This window comes from Podarcis muralis, chromosome 12 (assembly GCF_964188315.1).
Source record: "Podarcis muralis chromosome 12, rPodMur119.hap1.1, whole genome shotgun sequence".
Lineage (NCBI taxonomy): Eukaryota > Metazoa > Chordata > Lepidosauria > Squamata > Lacertidae > Podarcis > Podarcis muralis.
Genome location: NC_135666.1, coordinates 52,005,832 through 52,029,398, shown reverse-complemented (window position 1 = coordinate 52,029,398; position 23,567 = coordinate 52,005,832). Strand labels below are relative to the sequence as shown.

At 42.6% G+C, this 23,567-nt stretch overlaps 2 protein-coding genes across 3 annotated transcripts in view; one reads left to right on the top strand and one right to left on the bottom strand.

Moving 5' to 3' along the window:
* Positions 1-12,241, top strand: part of GLB1 (galactosidase beta 1) — a 40,381-nt gene extending 28,140 nt beyond the window's left edge. For both annotated transcript variants that reach the window (XM_028750122.2, XM_077916432.1), the window contains 3 exons: positions 1,822-1,953; positions 5,474-5,698; positions 8,032-12,241. In XM_028750122.2, the coding sequence (XP_028605955.2) occupies positions 1,822-1,953; positions 5,474-5,698; positions 8,032-8,292 (618 nt within the window). In that variant the 3' untranslated portion in view covers positions 8,293-12,241. The remainder of the gene's footprint in view (positions 1-1,821; positions 1,954-5,473; positions 5,699-8,031) is intronic.
* An 8,511-nt stretch (positions 12,242-20,752) lies between these two features.
* Positions 20,753-23,073, bottom strand: LOC114607611 (C-C chemokine receptor type 4-like). The gene has a single exon (XM_028750969.2). It carries the CDS (start codon positions 23,041-23,043, stop codon positions 21,967-21,969), a length of 1,077 nt encoding a protein of 358 aa, XP_028606802.2. The 5' UTR covers positions 23,044-23,073; the 3' UTR covers positions 20,753-21,966.
* Positions 23,074-23,567: the final 494 nt, after the last annotated feature.

Here is a 23,567-nt window from a genome sequence, read left to right as displayed (position 1 = left end):
TGTGAAGTCTGATTCATGCGAACAAATAATTAATCTGATGATGCAGCCACTGAGCGATGTACGAACTCCTTGTCAAATATATTCAAATACCTTTTAGGTTTCAGATGGTTAGACACTAGTGAGGGCAACATGCTGCAGCCCATTTTGTTCCACGTTACCATGTGCACAGTAAAATGAAGAGGCATAAAGACTCACTCTGTATTTGTCTGCTTTGGCTTGCCTACCACAATTCATAATAAAAACCCATGTGGAATAAGGTTGCCAGAAGAGCCAAAAACACACCAGGATTTTGAGCTAGCATAAACTTAGATTTTGAAAACTTGCATTGTTGAACAGTTCCCAGGCTTTTTGCATAACCATGCAAATCCGTACTATGCGTTGACTGCAAACTATTGACCTCAGAGCAGCAAAAATGTTTTTACTCCATCTCTCCAAAGACTCGAGGCAGCGAATAAGAAATAAAGCCTAAAGTCACACAGCCCAAATACCAGCCAATAGCATTGAGCTTAAAATATTTTACCCACACAGTATCACTTCTGTTGTAAGCAGATACCCTCATGAACAGATAATTTTGCACCTGCTCCTCAAAGCTTAGAGGGGTGCATTTAAAGAATATTTTATCAGAGGTTCTTTCTTCACTGCCATGGGGTAAAGCTGTCCTCTTCAGTGGAAATGTTCTCACATCACAGCTTGTGTGCTTTGCTTCTCCTCCTGAAATGTGGGTGGTTGGGGGGGCACACAATCACTGGCTTATAATTGCGTCTGAAACCAGAATCCATGTTTTGGTTGACTCCAGAAAAACCACAATGGTTAGCCAAGGTTTGTTCTTTGCTTATCAGTTGTGATTTGTTTGAGTGAAACAAAGCACAATTCCTGCATTTGACGTAGCAGAAGGACAGGGATCGCGCTTTGCTTCCCTTGGGGAAGAGCAGAACAGCATGAAGGACAAACCATGATTTATTGTGACCTGCAAATTGAGCTGATGACAAAGTTGTAGCCTTGCACATCAAAGGCACACAAAGCAGATAATCTGCGGTTTGCCGCCATGGCTAGAAGTGAGTTTTCAAGCTAGTTGAGCCTAGCCATCGATAACGCTGGCATCACTGCCAATTTAGTATGGCACCATGGTTGGCTCTGAAAATGGAAACGAAGTTCAGTCGGAGGGGAGAGGAAGGCACATGGAAGCCTGGGAAGTGCTCCTCCTCCACATATTCTAAGAATGGTTGAAAAAGTTATGTCTGCACTGGGCCTTGGAAGACCATGTACAGTAGTGGAGTGGGAGAAGATATTGGGGAAATTTAAGCACATAATTGTATGATATATACTAGGGATAGTATCTAAAAGGGCTGGGTGAAGCAACTCTCTAACTTGATTCCATCTAAGGGGTTGACTCTCACACTACATTTCACCTGCGTGTTTAACTTTTTTTGCAGATGGGGAAAAAACACCATCAAGAAAACAATGAATTGTTTCAACACTTACTTGACTACATTACAAATCTTACAAGCTTTAAATCAGCCATTTAGACTTCCTGACCACAGAGGGTGGGGAAATTTTAAACTTCACGGGAACTGGTTGTTCTGTCATCAGGGAGGAAAAAACCCTGAAATGTCTTGAATCACTTTGAATGAGAATTGCGAAGTTCAGCTGATTCAAATTATGAGTTAGCACACTTGGGGAAAATTGAATTCTTACTAAATCCTCCTGCAAAAATACAGAAAACATCTAAAAATAGGGTCTTTGTAAAATGCATTAAAGTTGTTTGTGTTTTCCGTACCCTGTTTCAGGTTTAGATTTTAAGTATTGGTATTATTTGTGCAGATTCCTCAGGGAGTTCTTGAAAGAAACCGTATCGCAGAGCTAAATATAACTGGGAGCGCTGGAGCGCATTTGGATTTTCTGGTGGAAAACATGGGCCGAGTAAATTTTGGAAGACACAACAATGACTTCAAGGTACATCTCCGTCTTCCTTAATTATACAGCAAAATGTAACATAGCCCATTAATCGCTTTTCGAGGGTAGAATAGGTGACTTTGTGCTAATGCAAGCAAAACCTTTACATGCAATGTATTTATAATTAATTAATTAATTCAATTTATATACTGTCCTATACCCACAGGTCTTGGGTATTGAAAGGGGCCTCCCTTTAGAAAGTGGGAGTGCTGCTTGGGTAGTTTGGGCTTCTCTGTGGATTTTCTGGCATGGTTCAAAAGGCTTCCTGTAGAAATACACATTTATCTATATATTGAGATCAGCCACAAGGCACAGTATGGACCTTTGCCCTTCCTCCCCGCTCTAATGATTGCAAAATGGGAGGTTGTATTCTTCCCATTCTCATTGTTGTTACTGACTCGCTGCAGAATAATTTTCTACCTCTGGGTTCCTTAATGCCACTCTTTAGGGAACATTATGAACCCATGTTGATTTGAAGACCGCCTAAGAGCGAGCTGCCTCAAGGATTCCTCTTAGCGTCCGCTCACATGTGCTTATTTTCCACACGCGATCTCTCGCGTATGTGACATTGCTTTACCCCGAGCAAGTAGCGTGCTGAATGGTCCTCATTTTGTTCATCCCTGCTTTGAGCCAAGGTCTGATTGGTAAATCATGGCTTATTTGGAAGAAAGAAACCACAAATGCTGGTTTTCTTGCCACATTAAGCCCAGGGTTCATAGTGTGTTGCTCCCAGCTCAACAATGGGAGCACAGCAGAAGTGCTGCTCATTCATATTGAGGAACAGTTTATGGCTTATTGAGACACGTGAGAGCTACAAATGTGTGTGAACGCTTCCTTTGTTTGTTTTGTTGTTTATTACTTACACCTATAGTCCACCCTTCATCCAACGCTTCCAGGGCAGGTTAGAAAAATATCACAATAAAAAACCCAGCTTACATTATAATCAAAACATGAAACCACAAAACCTCTGTGTGGATGTATGTAGCCTGCAGTGGCCATTAGCCCAATCTGTAATTGTGGCAGCATTTCCCCACAAAAAGCAATTACAAACCTAGACAGCATCTTAAAAAGCAGAGACATCACCTTGCCAACAAAGGTCCGTATAGTTAAAGCTATGGTTTTCCCAGTAGTATGGAAGTGAAAGCTGGACCATAAAGAAGGCTGATCGCTGAAGAATTGATGCTTTTGAATTATGAGGAGACTCTTGAGAGTCCCATGGACTGCAAGAAGATCAAACCTCTCCATTCTGAAGGAAATCAGCCCTGAGTGCTCACTGGAAGGACAGATCCTGAAGCTGAGGCTCCAAGACTTTGGCCACCTCCGGAGAAGAGAAGACTCCCTGGAAAAGACCCTGATGTTGGGAAAGATGGAGGGCACACGGAGAAGGGGATGACAGAGAACGAGATGGTTGGATGGTGTTCTCAAAGCTCCCAGCATGAGTTTGACCAAACTATGGGAGGCAGTGGAGGACAGAAATGCCTGGCGTGCTCTGGTCCATGGGGTCACGAAGAGTTGGACACGACTAAATGACTAAACAACAACAACAACATCACCAGTTTAATTCTATAGAGCAGGGTTTCCCAAACCTGGGTCTCCAGCTGCTTTTGGACCACAATTCCCATCCTACCCAACCACTGGTGCTGCTAGCTAGAATGATGGGAGTTGCAGTCCAAAAACAGCTGGAGACCCAAGTTTGGGAAACCCTGGTGTAAAGCAGGGATGGGAACCTGTGGCCCTCCAGGTGATGTTGCAGTCGAGCATCCCCAGCCAGCATTACCAGTGGTCATTTGAAGCCACCACAGATTCCACTTCCCTTGTGGAAGGTAAAAAGGTAGAGGACCCCTGGATGGTCAAGTCCAGGCAAAGGCGACTATGGGGTTGCGGCGCTCATCTTGCTTTCAGGCCAAGGGAGCCAGTGTTTGTCCACAGACAGCTTTCCGGGTCATGTGGCCAGCGTGACTAAACCACTTCTGGTGCCAAGGGACACCGTGACGGAAACCAGAGCACACGGAAACACCGTTTACCTTCCTGCCACAGCGATACCTCTTTAACTACTTTTACTGGTGTGCTTTCGAACTGCTAGGTTGGCAGGAGCTGAGACAGAGCAACAGGAGCTCACCCCATCGTGGGGTTTCGAACCGCCAACCTTCTGACCGGCAAGCGCAAGAGGCTCGGTGGTTTAGACCACAGCGTCACCTGCGTCCCTTGTGTAAAGCCTGTCTCGCACTGTGGTTTCTCTTTAAGAACCCATATGCCAGAGGGGTCTGATGCCGAAAATCAAAATATCTGAACTGGTCTTTAGTTCAATGAAGGGGAGTGGGCCAGTCAGATGCAAAAGAGGAGAGGTTTCCTGTTCCTGACACATTCCCTCTTCTACACCCCATCAAAGGTGAATTCTTTTGCATCTGGAAGTTATCTTTGGTGCTTCATTTGAGAAAGCCCCCTATGATGTTACAATGTGCTGCAGTGGAAAAAACTTTTCAATCTATTATAATTTTTTTAAGAGGTTTAAATAGAAGTTCTTTAGTGTCTAAAACTTGCATACAGGATGTGGAAACTTGTGCATGTGAAGAATTATGTATCATCATGTTTATAGGTGAGATCAAATCCTAGATAAATTTTATCTTGCAAAACATCTCTAAAAATGGAGCTTCAGAAAGGAAGTTCTCAGGTACAGAGCTGAGAGCTTTAGAACTTGGCTCTTCTCTTTGTAGATCTTTGAGCAGGTCACTTTTGAATGTTCATCTTGACACCTGTATTTGCTATTCAAATAATGCAGCTTCTGAGTTTGTGATACTGACTTCTGGTTTAATTTGCTCTTAAAAGTGAAATGAAGTTGCTACAAGTTTGAGAAAGGTTGATGAAATATAGCCCTGGTGTTTTGTTGAATGGCAGAAAGAGGTGTTTTGTTGCAATTCTTGTTGAATGGCAAAAAAAGAGAAAGATCTGCTTATGTGACAAACCTGTATTAGCATTAGCAAGAGAGTGTTTGGTCTGACACAGTTTTTGGATAGACAGCGTTACTTCTTAGATTCTACATCTTTTTCCTGGAGCAAACCCAGGAATTCATTGCTGGGACTAGCTTTTCAGTAAACATGTATAGAATTTCACTGGTTGTATAGTGCTTTTAGCTGATGACAGCATTCAGACCTGTAAAGTTCTGAAGAATAGCAATAATTAGCTGGAAAATAACTTTGTAAGCACACTGCAAAATTGAAGTAACTTGTAGTTTGTTGTAAAGGTTCCCTAGGATGGTTGTTTCTGCTTTTTAGTGTATAATTTGAGTTCCCAGTTTAGAAACCCCTCGTGAAGTACAAAAAATAAAACAGAAACAGCACAACGTGAGGCCGATTAAAACAAGACAACCTTTTATTGAATGAAGTGATTTCTCCTTTTTAAATGTTATTTTATAGCCAACACTAACAACAGCGAGAATCTTTTTAAAGGCTCATTTCTGCTTTCCTCTCTCTGATTGTATTTATGATTTCCTCTTTCTGATTATATATTTATCTGTTTGCAGGGCTTGGTTTCGAATTTAACTCTGGGCAATGAGACACTTGCCGACTGGGAGATATACCCCCTGGACATAGACACAGCCGTGAGCCAGGGTCTTAAGAACGAGAGGTCTGGTGGAAACGGATCGAGCAATGAAGAACCTTCTTTTTATACTGGCAGTTTTTCTATTCCTAGTGGAATCCCTGACTTACCTCAGGATACGTATATTGCATTTCCTGGGTGGACAAAGGTACTTTCCCCTCCCTTTCTTTCACGAAAAGTTCAGTAAATATGGTTGCTAACTTCAAGGCCCTGTTACTTAACGAAAAGTTCTTAAAAGATACAGCGAGAGGCTTTGAGTCAGAGTTTGTTGACAGAGTTGATCAGCGCCAGACCTTCCATTGGGCAAACTGGAGTGACTGCTTCAGGTGTGGCAAAGGGGCATCCAATTGCCTTGTCTGGCTTTCTCTGGCCCTTCCGCCTATCTGCCTTGAAGTGAGGCTCCCCACCTCCTCCCCCCTTGCCAAGGGGTTCCGCAAAGCCAGACATTCAGAGTGGGATAGCTGCGGAAGTGCCTGTGCCACGGTTGCAGTTGGCCGCAGCAGCTAATGATGCCTAAAATTGGGCAAAGGGGATTGTTTAAAGTTACATTCATACCTTGGTTTGAGAATGGCTTAGTTGGCGAACAAATCAGCTCCCAAACGCTGAAAACCTGGAAGTAAGTGTTCCGGTTTTCAAATGCTTTTCAGAAGCTGAATGTCCGACGCGGCTTCCGCTTGTGTGCAGGAAGCTCCTGCAGCCAATCGGAAGCCGCGCCTTGGTTTTCGAACGTCTCAGGAATCGAACTGACTCCCGGAACAAATTAAGTTTGAGAACCAAGGTACCACTGTATTGTACAGTGGTGCCTTGGGTTAAGAACTTAATTCATTCCGGAGGTCTGTTCTTAACCTGAAGCTGTTCTTAACCTGAGGTACCACTTTAGCTAATGGGGCCTGTTGCCGCCGCCGCGTGATTTCTGTTCTCATCCTGAAGCAAAGTTCTTAACCCGAGGTACTATTTCTGGGTTAGCGGAGTCTGTAACCTGAAGTTTCTGTAACCTGAAGCGTCTGTAACCCAAGGTACCACTGTAATTCCACACTCCCTGCACCCTAATTTTAGGCATTGCCATTATTAAAAGCAGTACCAACCTTCACCCCCCACTTCCTGCAGCTAGATATAAAAGCAACACAAAATTAACATCTAAGGCAAGAGGCCTTTTCCTCCAGTTGTTGGGAAAGCTTGTTTTTTTAACAACAACAACTTTATTCATAGGCTGGACATCTGGCTGGGTTGCCCCAGCCACTCAGGGCAGCTTCCAACAAATTAAAGCACCATAAGACATCAAACATTAAAAACTTCCCTATACAGGGCTGCTTTCAGATGTCTTCTAAAACTCAGATAGTTGTTTATTTCCTTGACATCTGATGGGAGGAAGTTTCTACTAAGAAGGTCCTTTGCTTGGTTCTCTGTAATCTCTTTCCCACAATTGATCCCTGTCAGTGTAATTATTTGAAACCAACAATTTACAAAAGGTTCACAGGCCTTAACTTATTAATTCCTATAAACGAGAACAAATTCTTATTAGAGATGTCCTCCTCCTAAATGTACCTCCCAGGGCCCCTTAGATTTGTGGGAGAGGTCCTGGGCTGCCGCTTTTCCGTACAGAGGTGAGGGCCACAAAATTTTGGGTCCGCCGTGTAAAATGCTGTAACAACGCTATAAAGTGCAGTCCTGACAAGGGATGGCAGCTTCCGTTACTGCCGATCCAGTAAAAAACTTGAGCTTTAAATAATTTTTTAGGTAGATTGACTTTTAAATGGCTGTGTTGGGTTTCTTTTACAGACAGACTGGCTATTCTTATGACTTGTGTAGCTGTGGTTTTTTTATTTTTGGTTTTTCTGTAGCGTTGTGTGCTGAATGCATAGCACAGAATGCAGCATACTTTAGCCTTGAATACAGAAATAAAAAACTGGCGCTGCTAAATATTTTCCTCAGAAAACCTCTTCCTGCAGAAGAGAGAGTGGTTCATTTTAAGCCTTGGCAAAGCAAACCACAGCCAGAGATGCTTTTGATAAGGATGTTTCTGAGGCTGAAACCCATTCACACCTTGTGGAAAGTAACTGATAATTATCTCAGCCCAGAGCTACAATCGGCTCTTAAAATGTACAAATAAAATGTTTGGGCAGAGTGGTTTTGGAAAAAAATGTGAGTGCTTTTTGCAGAGGTAGATGTGTAGCATGAGTTCATCAGTGGGATACATTTTTAGACCATGCCAAGCATGACTCCATATTTCCTCCCCACTTCGCATTTTACCTAATTTTTGGCCTGAGGCGGTTATGCTGCAGGCTTGAATACTGATGCCTAAAGATGGAATGGACAAAGCTATTCTGCAAGCATTCATTATAGCAGAGCCCTTTTAATGCCACACTTGTGTCAGTGCAGTGCAAAATGAATTTTTAAAGAGAGCACTGAATTCTCAGTTAAGGATGTCAGGTTTGCCAAATTTCCGGAGTCAGTTTCTTCTAATGGTTTGTTTCTTTGCAGGGACAAATCTGGATCAATGGCTTTAACTTGGGACGCTATTGGCCAACCCGTGGACCTCAACTAACACTGTTTGTTCCAAGCAACATCCTTGTTTCATCCTTTCTAAACAACATTACAGTTCTGGAGTTGGAGAAGTCTCCATGTGGCGCTCAGAAGTGTTTTGTAGAGTTTGTAGGCAAACCCGTTCTCAATGCAACTCTTCACTATGAAAGCAGTACCGAGAAACTGTTCACTAAAGATTTATGTCCGAACCATAGATGATTGTATTAGAATGCCTCTTTACTTAGTTTATTCTGCAGATCCTTCATTTCCAATGCTATTGGTTGGGGGGGGGGTGGAAATCAGTGTTTTTAAAATCAGTGGAAAGTGTCAAATTTAATTCATTATTTTGAAAGTGAAAATAATGCCTTCTTTATCTGCAACAAAAAAAATTATTCCTATGCATGCCAAAGGGTTTCAACAAACAAACAGGCAATCAGTTTGTTTAATAAATTGTTGAACACGTATCAGAATCAGATCTTTTTTCCTTATGAAATTTGGGGTGCTGCAATTTTACCTATTGCCTTTGCAGTCAGACCACTAATGCTTAGATTCATAACTTGATGGAAGTTGTAAAAGGCTGAATGACTTTTGCTACATGAAAGTGAACAAAACATTTTAGGGGCTCATTTGACCACCATTTTGTTTAGGGTTACAATTAATATTTTTTACCAATTTTTCCACATTTGAAAGAATATGCATAAGAAACACTTGGGATTTCATAGGAGTCGGGCTATGGGTGGTGAGCCTTAAACATTTGGGCAGAAGCTGGTTTTAATCACCCAAATTTCAGCATCTTTTTTTTCTTTTCTTTTTTTTACTCCTGCCACAAAGTTTGGGCCCCACTTCCAAAACTGAAAATATCATAAAGAGTTATAAAATGGGGAATGCCAACATGGTGGTAATAAATAATAATAATAATAATAATAATAATAATAATAATAATAATAATAATAAATTATTTATACTCTGCCCATCTGGCTGGGTTTCCCCAGCCACTCTGGGCGGCTTCCAATAAAACACTAAAATACAATAACCTATTAAACATTAAAAGCTTCCCTAAACAGGGCTGCCTTCAGATGTCTTCTAAAAGTTTGGTAGTTATTTTTCTCTTTGACATCTGGTGGGAGGGCGTTCCACAGGGTGGGTGCCACTGCCGAGAAGGCCCTCTGCCTGGTTCCCTGTAACTTGGCTTCTCGCAGTGAGGGAACCGCCAGAAGGCCCTCGGCGCTGGACCTCAGTGTCTGGGCAGAACGTAGAAACTATTGCACTTGGAATAGCTTTCATTGGCACCCCAGACTCCAAGCTCTTGTTTTTTTTTTAAAAAAATAAGTCTGTAGCCCTCCTAGAACAAAACTCATGAAGCAAAATGTGATGGTCCCCCTTCTGTGAAATGAGCCTGCCTCACTTCCACTGAGTGAAGTCAGAGCTGTGATAATGAGTTGTTTGGATACCAGGTTATAGGAATCTCCGGAGTCCTAAAAAGCTGCTGTTTCCTCCTCTGCTTTGATGTACTTTTCCTGCTTATGTCTTTATTTTCTCGTGCTTAGCATCTCTGCCATTTCCCCTCCTGTTTTCCTGAGCAACTAGGATGCATCATTCCTGTGGTGGATTTGTCTGAGATCAGTCCCTAGAAGTTATTTTCTGCAAATATCACCACCGAATAAATGTGGGTGGATGTTAAAGGATCCCCCTCGCCCCAAAATGTGAAAGTGAAAACTTTTTGTGTCACTTGCTATGCAGGAGCGAAAGAGCAGACACTCCTTAGGAATTCACTGTATTGTTAACTTACACTACAGTGGTATCCATGTCTACGCAAAAGTAGCTCAATATTTAATGGGTTTAGGGTTTAACAATAAAGCAATGAACAGGGTGGTGATACAATGACTACTGCAATTGATGCAATATAATATCACCAAGGCATCTGTAAACAAACAATAAAGGTCCATAAAAATGGCGAAAATAGTTCCTTTCCCAAATCAGTTTTATCTGAAACAATAGCAATCGCCGTAAATAAAGAGTTCACTTGTAGTATGTCAGTGGTTCAGTGCTCATTTCTTCTCTTTCCAAAATAGATTTTATCTTGAACAATTGCAAACACGGTAATAAAGAGTCCATCTATTGTGTTTTCTCTTGTTCAAGAGAAAACTGATTGGGGAAAGAAACTACTTTCGCCATTTTTATGGATGTTTATTGCTTGTTTACGGATAGTTGCCTTGGTGATATTATCTTGTGTTGATTTGGTTTAGGGTTGGCATTGGGTGAAAACAGAGTTCTTGCGCCTTTAACAGCTGTATGGCAGGCAGAAATTCATCATATGAGCCAACCCATCATTTGCGATCATCATCTGAGGTCCTTCTTTGTGTTCCTCGTCCTCAAGACATCTGGAGGGCAGCAGCACGAGGACGGGCCTTTTCTGTGGTGGCTCCCTGCTTGTGGAATGCCCTCCCCAGGGAGGCTCACTTGGCACCTTCGTTACATATCTCTAAAAGGTAAAGGTAAAGGTACCCCTGCCCGTACGGGGCCAGTCTTGCCAGACTCTAGGGTTGTGCGCTCATCTCACTCTATAGGCCGGGAGCCAGCGCTGTCTGCAGACACTTCCGGGTCACGTGGCCAGCGTGACAAGCTGCATCTGGCGAGCCAGCGCAGCACACGGAATGCCGTTTACCTTCCCGCTGGTAAGCGGTCCCTATTTATCTACTTGCACCCTGAGGTGCTTTCGAACTGCTAGGTTGGCAGGCGCTGGGACTGAACAACGGGAGCGCACCCCGCCGCGGGGATTCGAACCGCCGACCATGCGATCGGCAAGTCCTAGGTGCTGAGGTTTTACCCACAGCGCCACCCGCGTCCCCTCTATCTCTATCTATCTCTAGGTGCTGGCAAAAGCATTTCTCTTCTCCCAGGCCTTTGGCTAATTAAATCTACAGCCTTTTGAACTGTGAGGGGTTGTTGTTTTTGTTTGTTACAATCAATGGTACGCATTTTTGTGTTTTTACATTGTAAACGGCCCTGCGATCCTCAGGTATATAAATTTAATAAATAAATAAAGCCAGGCTACACATTTTCCAATATGGAAGTAGAATTATGGGGGAAACTTTGCCATGACTGCACTGCCTCCCACAGTGGCCATGTTGAGTGGGAGCCATTTTTTGACTGGCGCCCACAGCCCACTGATCCAAAAAGATTGATGGCCCCTCATCTAGTTTCAGAGTACAATGCTGTGCCAATTTGAAGTTTTGAACTTTGTTTTGAAAGTTTAGTATTCATTAGTGTTTAAGTGAGTAGTATATGTGGCTGTGCATCCAGTAAGCATATTGGATACAGTCGTGTGTAAATTGGGGTTTATTTTAGGTGGTTCCAGACTGCCTTATTGCCTGTGAAAGAATACCCTTGTCTAGACATCTGTTTCCCTGTTTCCAGAATAAGTCGCTCCATATGTTATCTATCTATCTGTCAAGTGCTGCAACTGAGGTATTAGTTACTGTTCCACACAACAGTGCTCCTCTGTGGCCTTTCAAGTTAAAATTTCCAGGGAAAAAAGACACATGAAACCAACTCCAGTATAGGGTCCAGTTCTTGAATCTTGTTCTGAAGCTGATTGTGTGCCTCATTTACCATTTAGACAATACATTTCTTTTCTTTTCTTTTTAGACGTTAGAGGACTTGGCATAGCATAATCTGCTGAAGTCATAATGTGAACCATGGCCCTTAGCAGACAAGCATTGCATGGCCAACATATTGTTGTTTGTGTTACTACCCAGGTGGACTCATAGGGAAACTTGAGTGGTTGTTATGATAACTGCAAATTCCTGGAAGATGCTTTTTCCAATTCATACCAGGATTTCTGAGAGAGGGGGACATTCCCTTTCTTGCCAGCTTATACATTTGCTTAGCTCTGTGCTGGATGGTAAAGATGCCTCCATTTTTGCAGTGCCTTAGCAGTGCTAAAGGGCTCTGGTATGGAAATAACCTCTGTTTCTGTCCTGATAATATCAAAGTGCCTAATCATCATTGCTGCAGGAATTTGTATTGTCCATAATTTGTATTGTCCACTGTTGTTGTTTTTTAAAATTTCTGTAACAGCGGTTGGCTTTTCTGGCTTTTATAAGGCGAGTCTTTGCATAATAATAGTAGATCAACATTGCGACAATAAAATATTTTTGTAAGAGTTTCTAGTCTTCTGGTTTGAATTTATCCAAAACTGCAACATAAAATGTGGTGGCTTTTGACAGAATGATTTCCAACCACCCCATAGTAATACAGTGGTACCTCGCAAGACGAATGCCTCGCAAGACAAAAAACTCGCTAGACGAAAGGTTTTTCCGTTTTCGATTTGCCTCGCAAGACGAATTTCCCCTATGGGCTTGCTTCGCAAGACGAAAACGTCTCGCGACTTTGTTTTCTTTGTCTAAAAACAAAGACATGTTTTGTTTATAAAGTTAATTTATTTTCCCTTCAATTTTTGAACTGCTCTTTACAGTATGTGTGACTTTAAAGAGCAGTTAATAAACTGTTGTTGTACCAAATTTGGCTTTGTTTGGACTTTTTTTGACCATAGGAACGCATTAATTGATTTTCAATGCATTCCTATGGGATTTCGTGCTTCGCAAGACGAAAAATTCGCTAGACGACAAAAATTGCGGAACGAATTAATTTCGTCTTGTGGGGCACCACTGTAATGTTGTATCTATCTATCATCTATCTATCTATCTATCTATCTATCTATCTATCTATCATCTATCTATCATCTATCTATCTATCTATCTATCTATCTATACAGTATCTTAGAACCAGGCTGCATAAAGTGAGGACACAGGGAATGACCCACTGCACTTTTAAGAAGCCTAAAGTGATTTCCGTTATTCCCTACGATGCAGAGTTTATTTTCCAATAACAGAGATGGACATACCAAGTCCCAGAAAAGTGGTCGCTTAAATCAGTTAAGAATGCACATGCACCTTCCCCAACAGCTAGGGTAATGTTATCAATCCTAGACAACTGCTATAATTGACAAAGGAAGCAACTACAGAAGTCTTTTTTCCTCCCTCTTCTCTGGATATACAGTGGAAGGAAAACTGAGCATCACTGCTGCCTTTGATTCTCACTGTGTGTCCAGAATCCGGATGGACAGAATCACTTTTAATGAACCGAGCAACTGGCTAGAATATTGCCTGCGTGGTCTTTCCAAGCTAAACTAGAGACATAACAGTGTGAACCTAACCCTTTCTACTCAGAAGTAAATCCTATCTAATTCAGTGTGGTTTACTCCTAGATAAGTGGGGAGTAGGATTGCAAGTCCTAATCAGGTTCCTCGGTTATTGTAGCAGCTGTAGACAAGCTTGTGAGGCTGCCAACTCATGCGTACATCCCCACCCCTGTATTTGAATACTGCATAGGGAAAAGTTCCATTTTCAGTGAAGTTGGGTGGGTTCACGATAACCCTAGAATAACCTTATTTGTCTGAAGGCACATTTGCTACACAGAGCTAGAAATCCGTTCTCTTGGTCAGCATTAGAGTAGTCCTCAGCAGTGGAGCGGTACGTGCCAGAAATACTCCCATGTGGTACCTTTTTAAAAAAAAAAAAAATCTGGCTACAAAGAGTTTCGTGTACAACCATTCTGTGTTGCACCATTAGCTTCTTTGTGAAACTGCAGAAAAGAAAATAAATCAGTGGGATAGAGGGACATTGGTAACTTCACCAGTGCTATTTTTCTAGAAAAAGAGGTGCCAGAACTCACCATGAACGCCTCCCTTGTTCTCTATTGCCAGTGGCACCCACCTGAGAGGTGCCAGAACTGAGTTCCAGTGAGGTCCAACTGGGGGGGAAAGCCCAGGTAGATTTCATTTTACGCTGGTTTTATACACGTGATCACAGCTTTATGTGGATCACAGGAAAATTTAAAAATAAAAAGGGGCAGGGAAGCAGGGAAAACCCACAAGATCTTGTGAGAAACCCTTGTGTGATGTTCCCAGAGCCTGGCAAGGAAAGCAAGGGCTTTTAAAAGCTCTCCACCATGCATGGGGGGCAAAGCCCACTAAGCACTAGCTTTGGACGTGTGTGTGGGGGGGGGGGTCACATGGGACCTTTCCGAGGGTCATCCAAGCTTTCCACAATTACCTATACGCTTGATAGCCAGGAACCTAATGCTAGCATAAGATGAGATCTACCTGTATTGTTACAACAGTTACAGGCCTGTTTAGGTGGCAGGTTCTGGAAGAGAGAGAGAGAGAGCAGGACTGCTTTGAGATTTAATAGGTGGGGCTTGGATCAGGCAAATTTGAATCTGATAGGCTGGAAGTTTCTACCAGTTGGACAGTTAACTGTCCGGGAGAGACCGTTGGAGAGCAACAGAGTGAGAGGGGCACAGTTAGAAGCTGGTTGGTGAGAGGAGGTGTGGAAGTAAATTGGACAGGGTGGAGTATTAGAGAAATTGGCTTGTGATGTGGGAGGAGTGGAATGAAGCCATTGATGGAGCAATGATGTGGCATCCTGAGCTGGCAGAGATAGAGTTGAGAGAGAAAGGACTCTGTGTACAATCTGGAGTGAATTTAGAGGGGAAAGTTATCAAACCTCTGGCGCTTTTCTCAGAAAAAAAGAATGGAAGAAGCGTAAATGGTAGGGATTTCCCCCACAAAATCAAGATGGAAAGCCACGTCAAATAAAACAGGAAATGGGATCAGAAGATACGGAACTAGGGCAAATTAATGAATGCATAACAAGAAAAGAACTATGGAATAGTGTCTCGACATATGATCATGACAGAGAGACTATTCTGTGGACAAAGATGGAAGGATTTATTGTTCAGTATGGAGGAATGGTTGTCAAAGCTATTGGAGGCAAAGTTGATATACAGTGGTGCCCCGCAAGATGAATGCCTCGCAAGACGGAAAACCCGCTAGACGAAAGGGTTTTCCGTTTTGGAGGTGCTTCGCAAAACGAATTTCCTATGGGCTTGCTTCGCAAGACGAAAATGTCTTGCGAGTTCCTGCAGGTTTTTTTCCCTCCCCCCCCCTTTTCCCCAAGCCGCTAAGCCGCTTATCAGCTGATCCGCTAAGCCGCTTATCAGCTGATCCGCTAAGCCGCTTATCAGCTGATCCGCTAAGCCGCTTATCAGCTGATCCGCTAAGCCGCTTATCAGCTGATCCGCTAAGCCGCTTAACAGCTGATCCGCTAAGCCGCTTATAAGCTGATCTGCTAAGCCGCTAAGTCACTTAACAGCTGATCGCTAAGCCGCTTATCAGCTGATCCGCTAAGCCCGCTAAGCCGCTAATAGCGCTAATCCGCTAAGCTGCTAATGGGCTTGCTTCGCAAGACGAAAAAAACGCACGACGAAGAGACTCTCGGAACGGATTCTTTTCGTCTTGCGAGGCACCACTGTACTTGGAGAAAAAACAACGCTGACATTTGTTAACAACAACCACAACAATTCCACTCATAGTTGTCATGTACTGTCGATGTTAAACAGCATGGGAGATAAAATAAAACACTGGGGCACCCCATACTGAAGGCTCTTGAGGGCCGAATAACACTCCTTAGGCGCAGTTCCTCTGAATACGATCATCCAAGTTGGACTGGAACTATGGCTAAGCTGTACTGTCAGCACCCAACTTGGACAGCTACTCCAGAAGAATACAATGGTCAATGGTATTGGAAGCCACTGGGAGAACAAGGAAAATTAATAGGGACACACATCTCCTGTCTCTCTCAAGAAGGCCACCATATAGGCAGTTTCCATGTCAAAGGCAACCCTAAAGCATGAAATGGATCTAGAAAATCAGTTTCATCCAAGAAAGACTATGACCATGCACTCAAGAACTTTGCCCAAGAACTAGTCATTAAAAACCTTGTTTCTACTAGGTTCATGACACATGTACAAGGAATCCTACTCCTGACACCACCATGAAAATGATTTCTTGGTAAGGTACAAATTGTTGCTTCCTCCCAAACTAGCTATATGTTAAATCGATAACAGGAAGGTTTCTCTGAAAGCTGCTTGTAGTGGTTTAGTGTTGCCAATATCTGTTTGTCATTGTTAATGATATGAGCATACAGCAAATCCTACAGCAAAACTGGCCCTATGTGTTATTTTAAATAAACAAGCTCTGAATAGCGTTCATTGACTTTTCCCGGTACACAGACATTACAATGAAGTTTTACTGAAAACCAATACACGTTGATTCATGGCAACTGAAAATACATAGTTTTAATTTAGCTTTCTAGCCCATCTGTGTCCAAATTTCAAATAATGAAAATCAGACATAGGCAAACTCCGGCCCTCCAGATGTTTGGGACTACAATTCCCACCATCCCTAGCTAACAGGAACAGTGGTCAGGGATGATGGGAATTGTAGTCGCAAACATCTGGAGGGCCGGAGTTTGCCTATGCCTGATGAAAATAAACTCCAGATGGTATAACATACAAAATGCTTAGATTATAAACCCAGCAAGATTGAAACACTGTCCCTACTAGAGAAGTCATTCCTTCTCTCTTCCACTAGTCTAGACAAACCAGACAACCTCCCCTCCTTCCTAAACTGTAACCTGAATTACTCAGCCAGCCCGCTTTTACAGTAAATGTTTGATGGCTGTTGCTTCTCTGACTCAAAACACATCTTTCACTAGCAAGGCGTTGCCTGCTCTCGAAGAAGCCAAATAAATGCCACTGGTTGTTAGTATAATTATGCTGATGTATTTCTCGAATAATGTTGGTGTGTCTAGCTCTGTCTATCTTACATTGGTAAGACCACAAGTGATGTTGGTTGAGATGCTGTCAGGACGCTGTTCCCGGCTGGTTTTCTAGGAAAGTATAAAGGCAAGGAAAAGTTCCTTACCGTTTTTTCTTATTTCAAACTCAGAGAGAGAGACTATAGAACCCAGCCTCTTGGATTGTTGTCCTGAGTGAATTTCCACCCGCTGTCTCTCCCACTTCCTCATTCATCATCCTCATCACCTCCTCTATGGGTGTCACTAACTGCCCTCTGTCTTCGAGCTCTTTGCTCTCCTACTTTTAAGGCTCGCTGGGTTCTGGGAGAGGGTGGGTCTGGAATGACGTGTCAGCCAGCTGCTGCTCCCGCTCTCCCATGTTTTACCAACTTTCGCCCTCATCTGAGCTGTGACTTCCCACAAACCCCTGTTGTAAACCTATACTGTCTTCCTCTTCCTCTTCCCTGGAAGGGTCAGGATGAGGAAGTGGTCTCCACCATTCCTCCTCCTCTGCCCAGTCCCCGACAGATACCCTTGTTTAAAAGATTTAATACATGGGATAGCACAACTATCATAGCCCTTCATATTTATTTCCTTAACTGATTTTCCTTTGCATCGCATGGTGCTAATATAACTAGTACGCGGGTGGCACTGTGGTCTAAACCAGTGTTTCCCAACCTTGTGCCTCCAGCTGTTTTTGAACTACAACTCCCATCATCCCTGACTAGCAAGACCAGTGGCAAGGGATGATGGGAATTGTAGTCCAAAAACAGCTGGAGGCACAAGGTTGGGAAACACTGGTCTAAACCACTGAGCCTCTTAGGCTTGCTGATCAGAAGGTTTGAATCCCAGTGATGGGGTGAGCTCCCATTGCTCTGTTCCAGCTCCTGCCAACCTAGCAGTTCAAAAGCACACCAGTGCAAGTAGATAAATAGGTACCGCTGCCACAGGATGGTAAAAGGTGTTTCCATGTGCTCTGGTTTCCATCATGGTCCTCTGTTGCACAAGAAGTGGTTTAGTTATGCTTGCCACATGACCTGGAAAGTTGTGTGAACAAACACTGGCTCCCTTGGCCTAAAAAGCAAGATGAGCACCACAATCCCATAGTCGCCTTTGACTAGATTTGAACCGCTGACTTTCTGATTGGCAAGCCCAAAAGGCTCAGTTGTTTAGACCACAGCGCCACCCACGTCCAAGGGTATTGAATGTTATACCCATCAAGAAGCTACAAACATTAGCGTTAGGAGAAAGCAAAGAAGGTAAACATAAGATGCCTATAGATTCAGGTAGATAGCGTTGTTGGTCTGACGCAGTCAAAATATATTTATTTTTTTTTATAAAAAATGTCCAGTCGCACTGGACATTTTTTAGAGCCCGACTAAGTTGGTTGTTGGTATAAGCTTTCGTGTGCATGCACACTTCTTCAGGATGTCTATGTATGAGAAGTTGCATAAAGAATCATGGCAAGAAAAATTGATGGACTATGCGGAACTGGCAAAACTGACATATAAGCTACGGGACAGGGAGAACTGTGACTTTAAAGATGAATGGGAACCCTTTACAAAGTATTTGAAGACGCAACAAAGTGAACTGGACTCCTTGGCTGGCTTTGAATAAACATTCATAAACTTTTTATTGATAATAATCACCTAAATAGTTTGAGGATCTATACAACTTTGTAACACGCAGAAAACAGCATTCTCAGAGAAACCAAAGACTGGAACTGAGGGAACTGGGGGGTGGGGGTGGGTGGGTTTTGTGTGGAAGGGTGGGGGGAGGAAGGAAAAATGGGGGGGAATATGGATGATATGTTTTTTGATAACATGTTTTTTTTTAATTTTGAATAAAAAATTTAAAAAAGAGAGAGAGAAGTTGCAGTCAGTGTTCTTTATTTTTTGTACAAGTTAGCTGAAAGTCAGTACAATTTAGTTTAAAGTTTTAGTACAAGTCAGTTGTTTATAATTTTGTTTTTAAAAAAGTTTAAACTTGTAGCTTATTTTTACACCAGATGTTGGGAACTGCTGGCCCTCCAGATGTTGCTAAACTACACTTCCCATCTGCCCCAGCAAGCATGACCAAGGGCATGAGTTGGTGGGAGTCCAACAACATCTGGAAGACCAGAAGTTCCCCACACATCCTACATGGGGTTCACAGGGGTTTCTTATACAAGTGTGCAGCTAGTCTCATACCTCCTTAACTTCAGCTTTTCATCAACATCAATTGCTCTCATTCCACTCACCCGATGCCCTTCCTTCTCACGAAACAAAAAACTATGCCAGTCACTTAGTTCAAGGTGTTTGTAATTCATTTCCCATTGTTCTTGCACAAAGTCTGGACAAATTCATCCATAAATCTAACTTTTTCATGGCATTTGCTTAAGAAAGATGGCAATTATAAGTAGGCAGAAGCAGAAACGTTTGTGAATAAATGTTCATTCAACTTATACTTTTCTTGTGTTATCAGTTCATAGGTTAAAATAAACAATTCTGTTGAACGACAGGAATGCTGTCTATGAGGAAATCACTAAATATGTTTAGCTGTTTATTAATAGTATTTGTTTTTAAGTGAACACAAACAATCAACATTTCTTATTGCGGTTTCTGAAGAGGCAATCTGGGTGGTGGTGGAGGAAGAGAAAGATCAACTATGCATGGAAGAAAGTCTTTGTGTGCAGAGCCAAACTGCGTCCATAGAGAGAGGATCTTGTACCAGTTCTACGGTTATTTCTATGGACTTGTCCACACCAGAGCAAAATATGGATTTCCACTGGCCTATCTCCTCATTGATATAGGGGTGTCCACATGACATCATCCCCATGCCAGTGTTATCCCAGACCTTGTCCCCTTTAAATGGAGGGTTTCCTAATCCTTGGCAAGGACAATGCCTCTTTGAAACATATGTTCATACAGTGTTCTATGCTTAAATTTTGGAAGAAAGTGCTGGACTGTGTAACTATGACTATGCAGAAAAAGTTAAATCTTTCGTTGGAGAATAGCTTATTGAACTACCGTACTTTTCCATGTATAAGACGAGGGTTTTTTACTCTAAAATAATGTTAAAAAACGGGGAGGGTCTTATACACGGATAGTGCGCTGGGGGGACTGGTGATTGGTTGCAGCCATGAGCAGGATCTTGTCAGTGGCGATTTGTTGGGTGATTGGTTGCTGTGGCAAGGGCTGCTGTGGATTGGCTGCCACTGTGTCAGTTGGGCATGAAACTGCCGGCTGCTGTTGGTTTTGGCAAGTCCCCTAAAATAGGGAACATCTTATACACAGAAAAATACAGAATATACCTGCAGTGTGGAAATTATCAATGGGACAACGGAAATGGATTGTCCATGCCCTAATGGTGGCCAAGAGATTGATATTGAGGATTTGGAAAAAATAAAGGTATGGCAAAGGTAATGGGACCCCTGGCCATTAGGTCCAGTCGTGGCCAACTCTGGGGTTGCGGCGCTCATCTCACTTTATTGGCTGAGGGTGCTGGCATACAGCTTCCGGGTCGTGTGGCCAGCATGACTAAGCCACTTCTGGCGAACCAGAGCAGCGCACGGAAACGCCGTTTATCTTCCTGCTGGAGTGGTACCTATTTATCTACTTGCACTTGACGTGCTTTCAAACTGCTAGGTTGGCAGGAGGAGCAGGGACTGAGCAACAGGAGCTCACCCCGTCGCGGGGATTCGAACCGCCAACCTTCTGATTGGCAAGTCCTAGGCTCTGTGGTTTAAGCCACAGCACCACCCGCATCCCAAAGGTATGATACCCTTCAGTCAATGAACTGACGATACGACATCACTTGCAATTCATGAATGGATATTTGGAATGAGCTTATACAAAATGCAGCAGGCTCTTAACATTTACATAAGCACTAGGACAATAACACTGTACCAATTTATACAAGAATGTATGAGAATATCTCTCAGAGAGAGCGAGAGAGCACATATTTTCACTTTTATATGTATCGTTGTTGTTGTTGTTGTTGTTTTCCCTCTCACTTTTCCTTCTTTTTTTCTCTGTAGCACTTTATTTCTTTTAACTGAAATAACTTCAATAAAAGTCCAAAATGGCCAACACACCACCCACACCAAGGGGGACAGGTTAGGGACAACAGGGGAGTACATCATGTAGATGGCCCTAAATTAAGAGGGAGACAGTCTAACCTGGAAACAGCGGCAATACCTAGTGAGTCCTATGTTCCCACGGACTTGCATTTAATCACACACCTATGCAAAAGAATGCAGTTCATATTTTGGGCAGTTCAGAGGTATGAATAAGTCGACAGTTTACAGAGCTAGCATGGGCAAATAAAATAAATTTAGATTATACAGCCAGACCTGAGATACAGAGCAGTTCAGATCACATTTAGAAGTATTATAGCTAATAACATAATAATAATAAAAAACACAACCTGTTAGAGTCATGTTAAGCTGTAAGGCAATTTTGAGATGTACAATCTCAGAATTGCCTTACAGGTTAACATGACTCTAACAGGTGGTGTGTTTTTTTTAGAAAAAGAATAAACTATGAGTGGTTTAAAGCGATCCTCTCACTGAAAGGAGGTGGGTGGAAGCCCAAAAAGGACTTGGGAAGTAGATCTCATGTGATGACTTCAAAAGAAACTCATAAGATGATGAAAAGGGATGGCAGAGAAATGTGATTCAGTTTGCATTGAAAGGCGAGTTTGAAGAATTTGCACTTTCCGAAATAATATGTCAACTGAAACACCACTATCTCTTGAAATTTGCCCTTTTTTGAATTTTGCAACACGGTTCTCCAGCTAAGAATGTGTATAAAAATTGAATTCAACAATTGGGTACTGGGGAAAATTCATGCCAAAATCCTGATGAATTTTCACGAGTACTTTCTTCCAAGGCGTTTCTCAGAACATTGTGGAAACCTGGAGAAGTAGACTTAAGATAGGAAAAACAATAAACAGAGATTGAGAAATTTGCCTATCCCTAATGCTCAGGTGCTTAAGTTGACTGCAGAACTGAAATGGAGTAAAATGAGAATTCTTGTTCCCAAGATGGCTCCCTCCTTTTTCTTTTCCATGTCCAAAGCTTTACGATTAGGCTGTGCTTATTTGTCATCACACAGCCTCTGGTTTCCAGCAAAACAAACTCACAATTGTTCTGATACCTGAGATAGCATCACATTTTGGCCTGATCTCACACGAGACCACCTCAGGCTTTTCAGAGGGGCTCTTCATCACTTGTGGACTGAGTGTAGATTGAGCCTGATGACTCGGAGGTGAATGTATCGGGGCGTCCACAAGATTTGCAAAATATTTTCGAGAAGACACACTTCTTAAAGAACAATCTGATGTACTTCTTGAACTTCTGTCCCATGAAGAAGTAGATAACAGGATTGAGACAGCAATGGAAAAATGCTAGAGTTTCAGCCACCTGAGCTGCGTAGTCCAAGTTTTTGCTGGTCAGGCATCCTTCCAAAATGCCCACTTCAGCCAAACATTGTAGGAATTGTACAATGCTGTAAGGGGTCCAAAACACAAAAAACACAATCATAACAGCAAAGATCATCTTTACAGCTTTCTTCTTCTTTTCATTTCTGCAGTGGAGCAAGGTCATGACTATCCTTGTGTAGCAAAATAACATGACAATGAATGGCATCAGAAGGCCTAAAATGTTGATCTCCAAGGAGGTGAAAAGGTTCCAAGTTGTGTCGTTCCTGGGATATTCTGCCCTGCACATGGTGTAGTTATAGTAGCTAACAGACTTGCTAAATATCAGCTCTGGAACAGACGCCGTGATGGCCACTAGCCACACAACAACACTGGCAAGGCTGCCGTAGCTGACGGTTCTTGCTTTCAAGGCAAACACGACGTGAACGACGGCGAGATACCGGTCGATGCTCATGAGCATAATGAAGAAGATCCCGCTGAAAAATCCAATCTTGTACACCCAAGAGACAAATTTACACAAGCCGTCTCCAAACACCCACTTGTCGGCCACGTAATACGACCAGAAGGGAAGAGCAAAGACGAAAAGGAGGTCAGAGATGGCAAGGTTGAGCAGGTAGATGTCCGTCATGCTTCTCAGCCTCTTGTATTTGAACAGGACCAAGACAACGAGGGCGTTCCCTGCCAAGCCAAGCAGGAACACGAGTGAGAAAAACGTGGGAAGGAACCAGGACTCAAAATGCCTCACTTCATCTTTTCTGCATGGTTCAGGATCATCTTCGTAGCTATAATAGGTGGAAAACGATGCGTCCCACACTGTGGCAGCCAATGCTTCGTCAGTAGAGGTCATTTTCTTTTTGGTACCTAAATAGAAGGATGAAGTGAGTCCAAATTGAAAGGTTCCCCCACCCAGGGTAACGTACAGCAAATCCTTGTCTGTTCAGAAATATAACCTTATTGAATGCAATGGGGCTTACTGCTAGATAAATGGGTTTATGGCTACAGCCATAAATTGCAATTCTGTGCACACCTTTCTAAGAGGTAATCCCATGGAAAGTGGAATTTACTTCTGTATAAACTTGCTAAAGATTGCACTATTAATGATTATTTTGAGCAAAGATTTAAAAAACAGAATGAGAATGCAGGAGTGAGAAGCCTACAGCTCCACAGAGAGCTGATTGCCAGGGATTCCTAAGGATTTCTAAAAAAGAATTTAGATTTTTAAATATTTCTTTTAAATAAAACAATGGAAACTTGGCAATACAGTGGTACCTCAGGTTACATACGCTTCAGGTTACATATGCTTCAGGTTACAGACTCCACTAACCCAGAAATAGTGCTTCAAGTTAAGAACTTTGCTTCAGGATGAGAACA

Coding starts and splice junctions, on each gene's coding strand:
- LOC114607611 (XM_028750969.2), bottom strand. CDS start 23,043: ATGACCTCTACTGACGAAGCATTGGCTGCCACAGTGTGGGACGCATCG.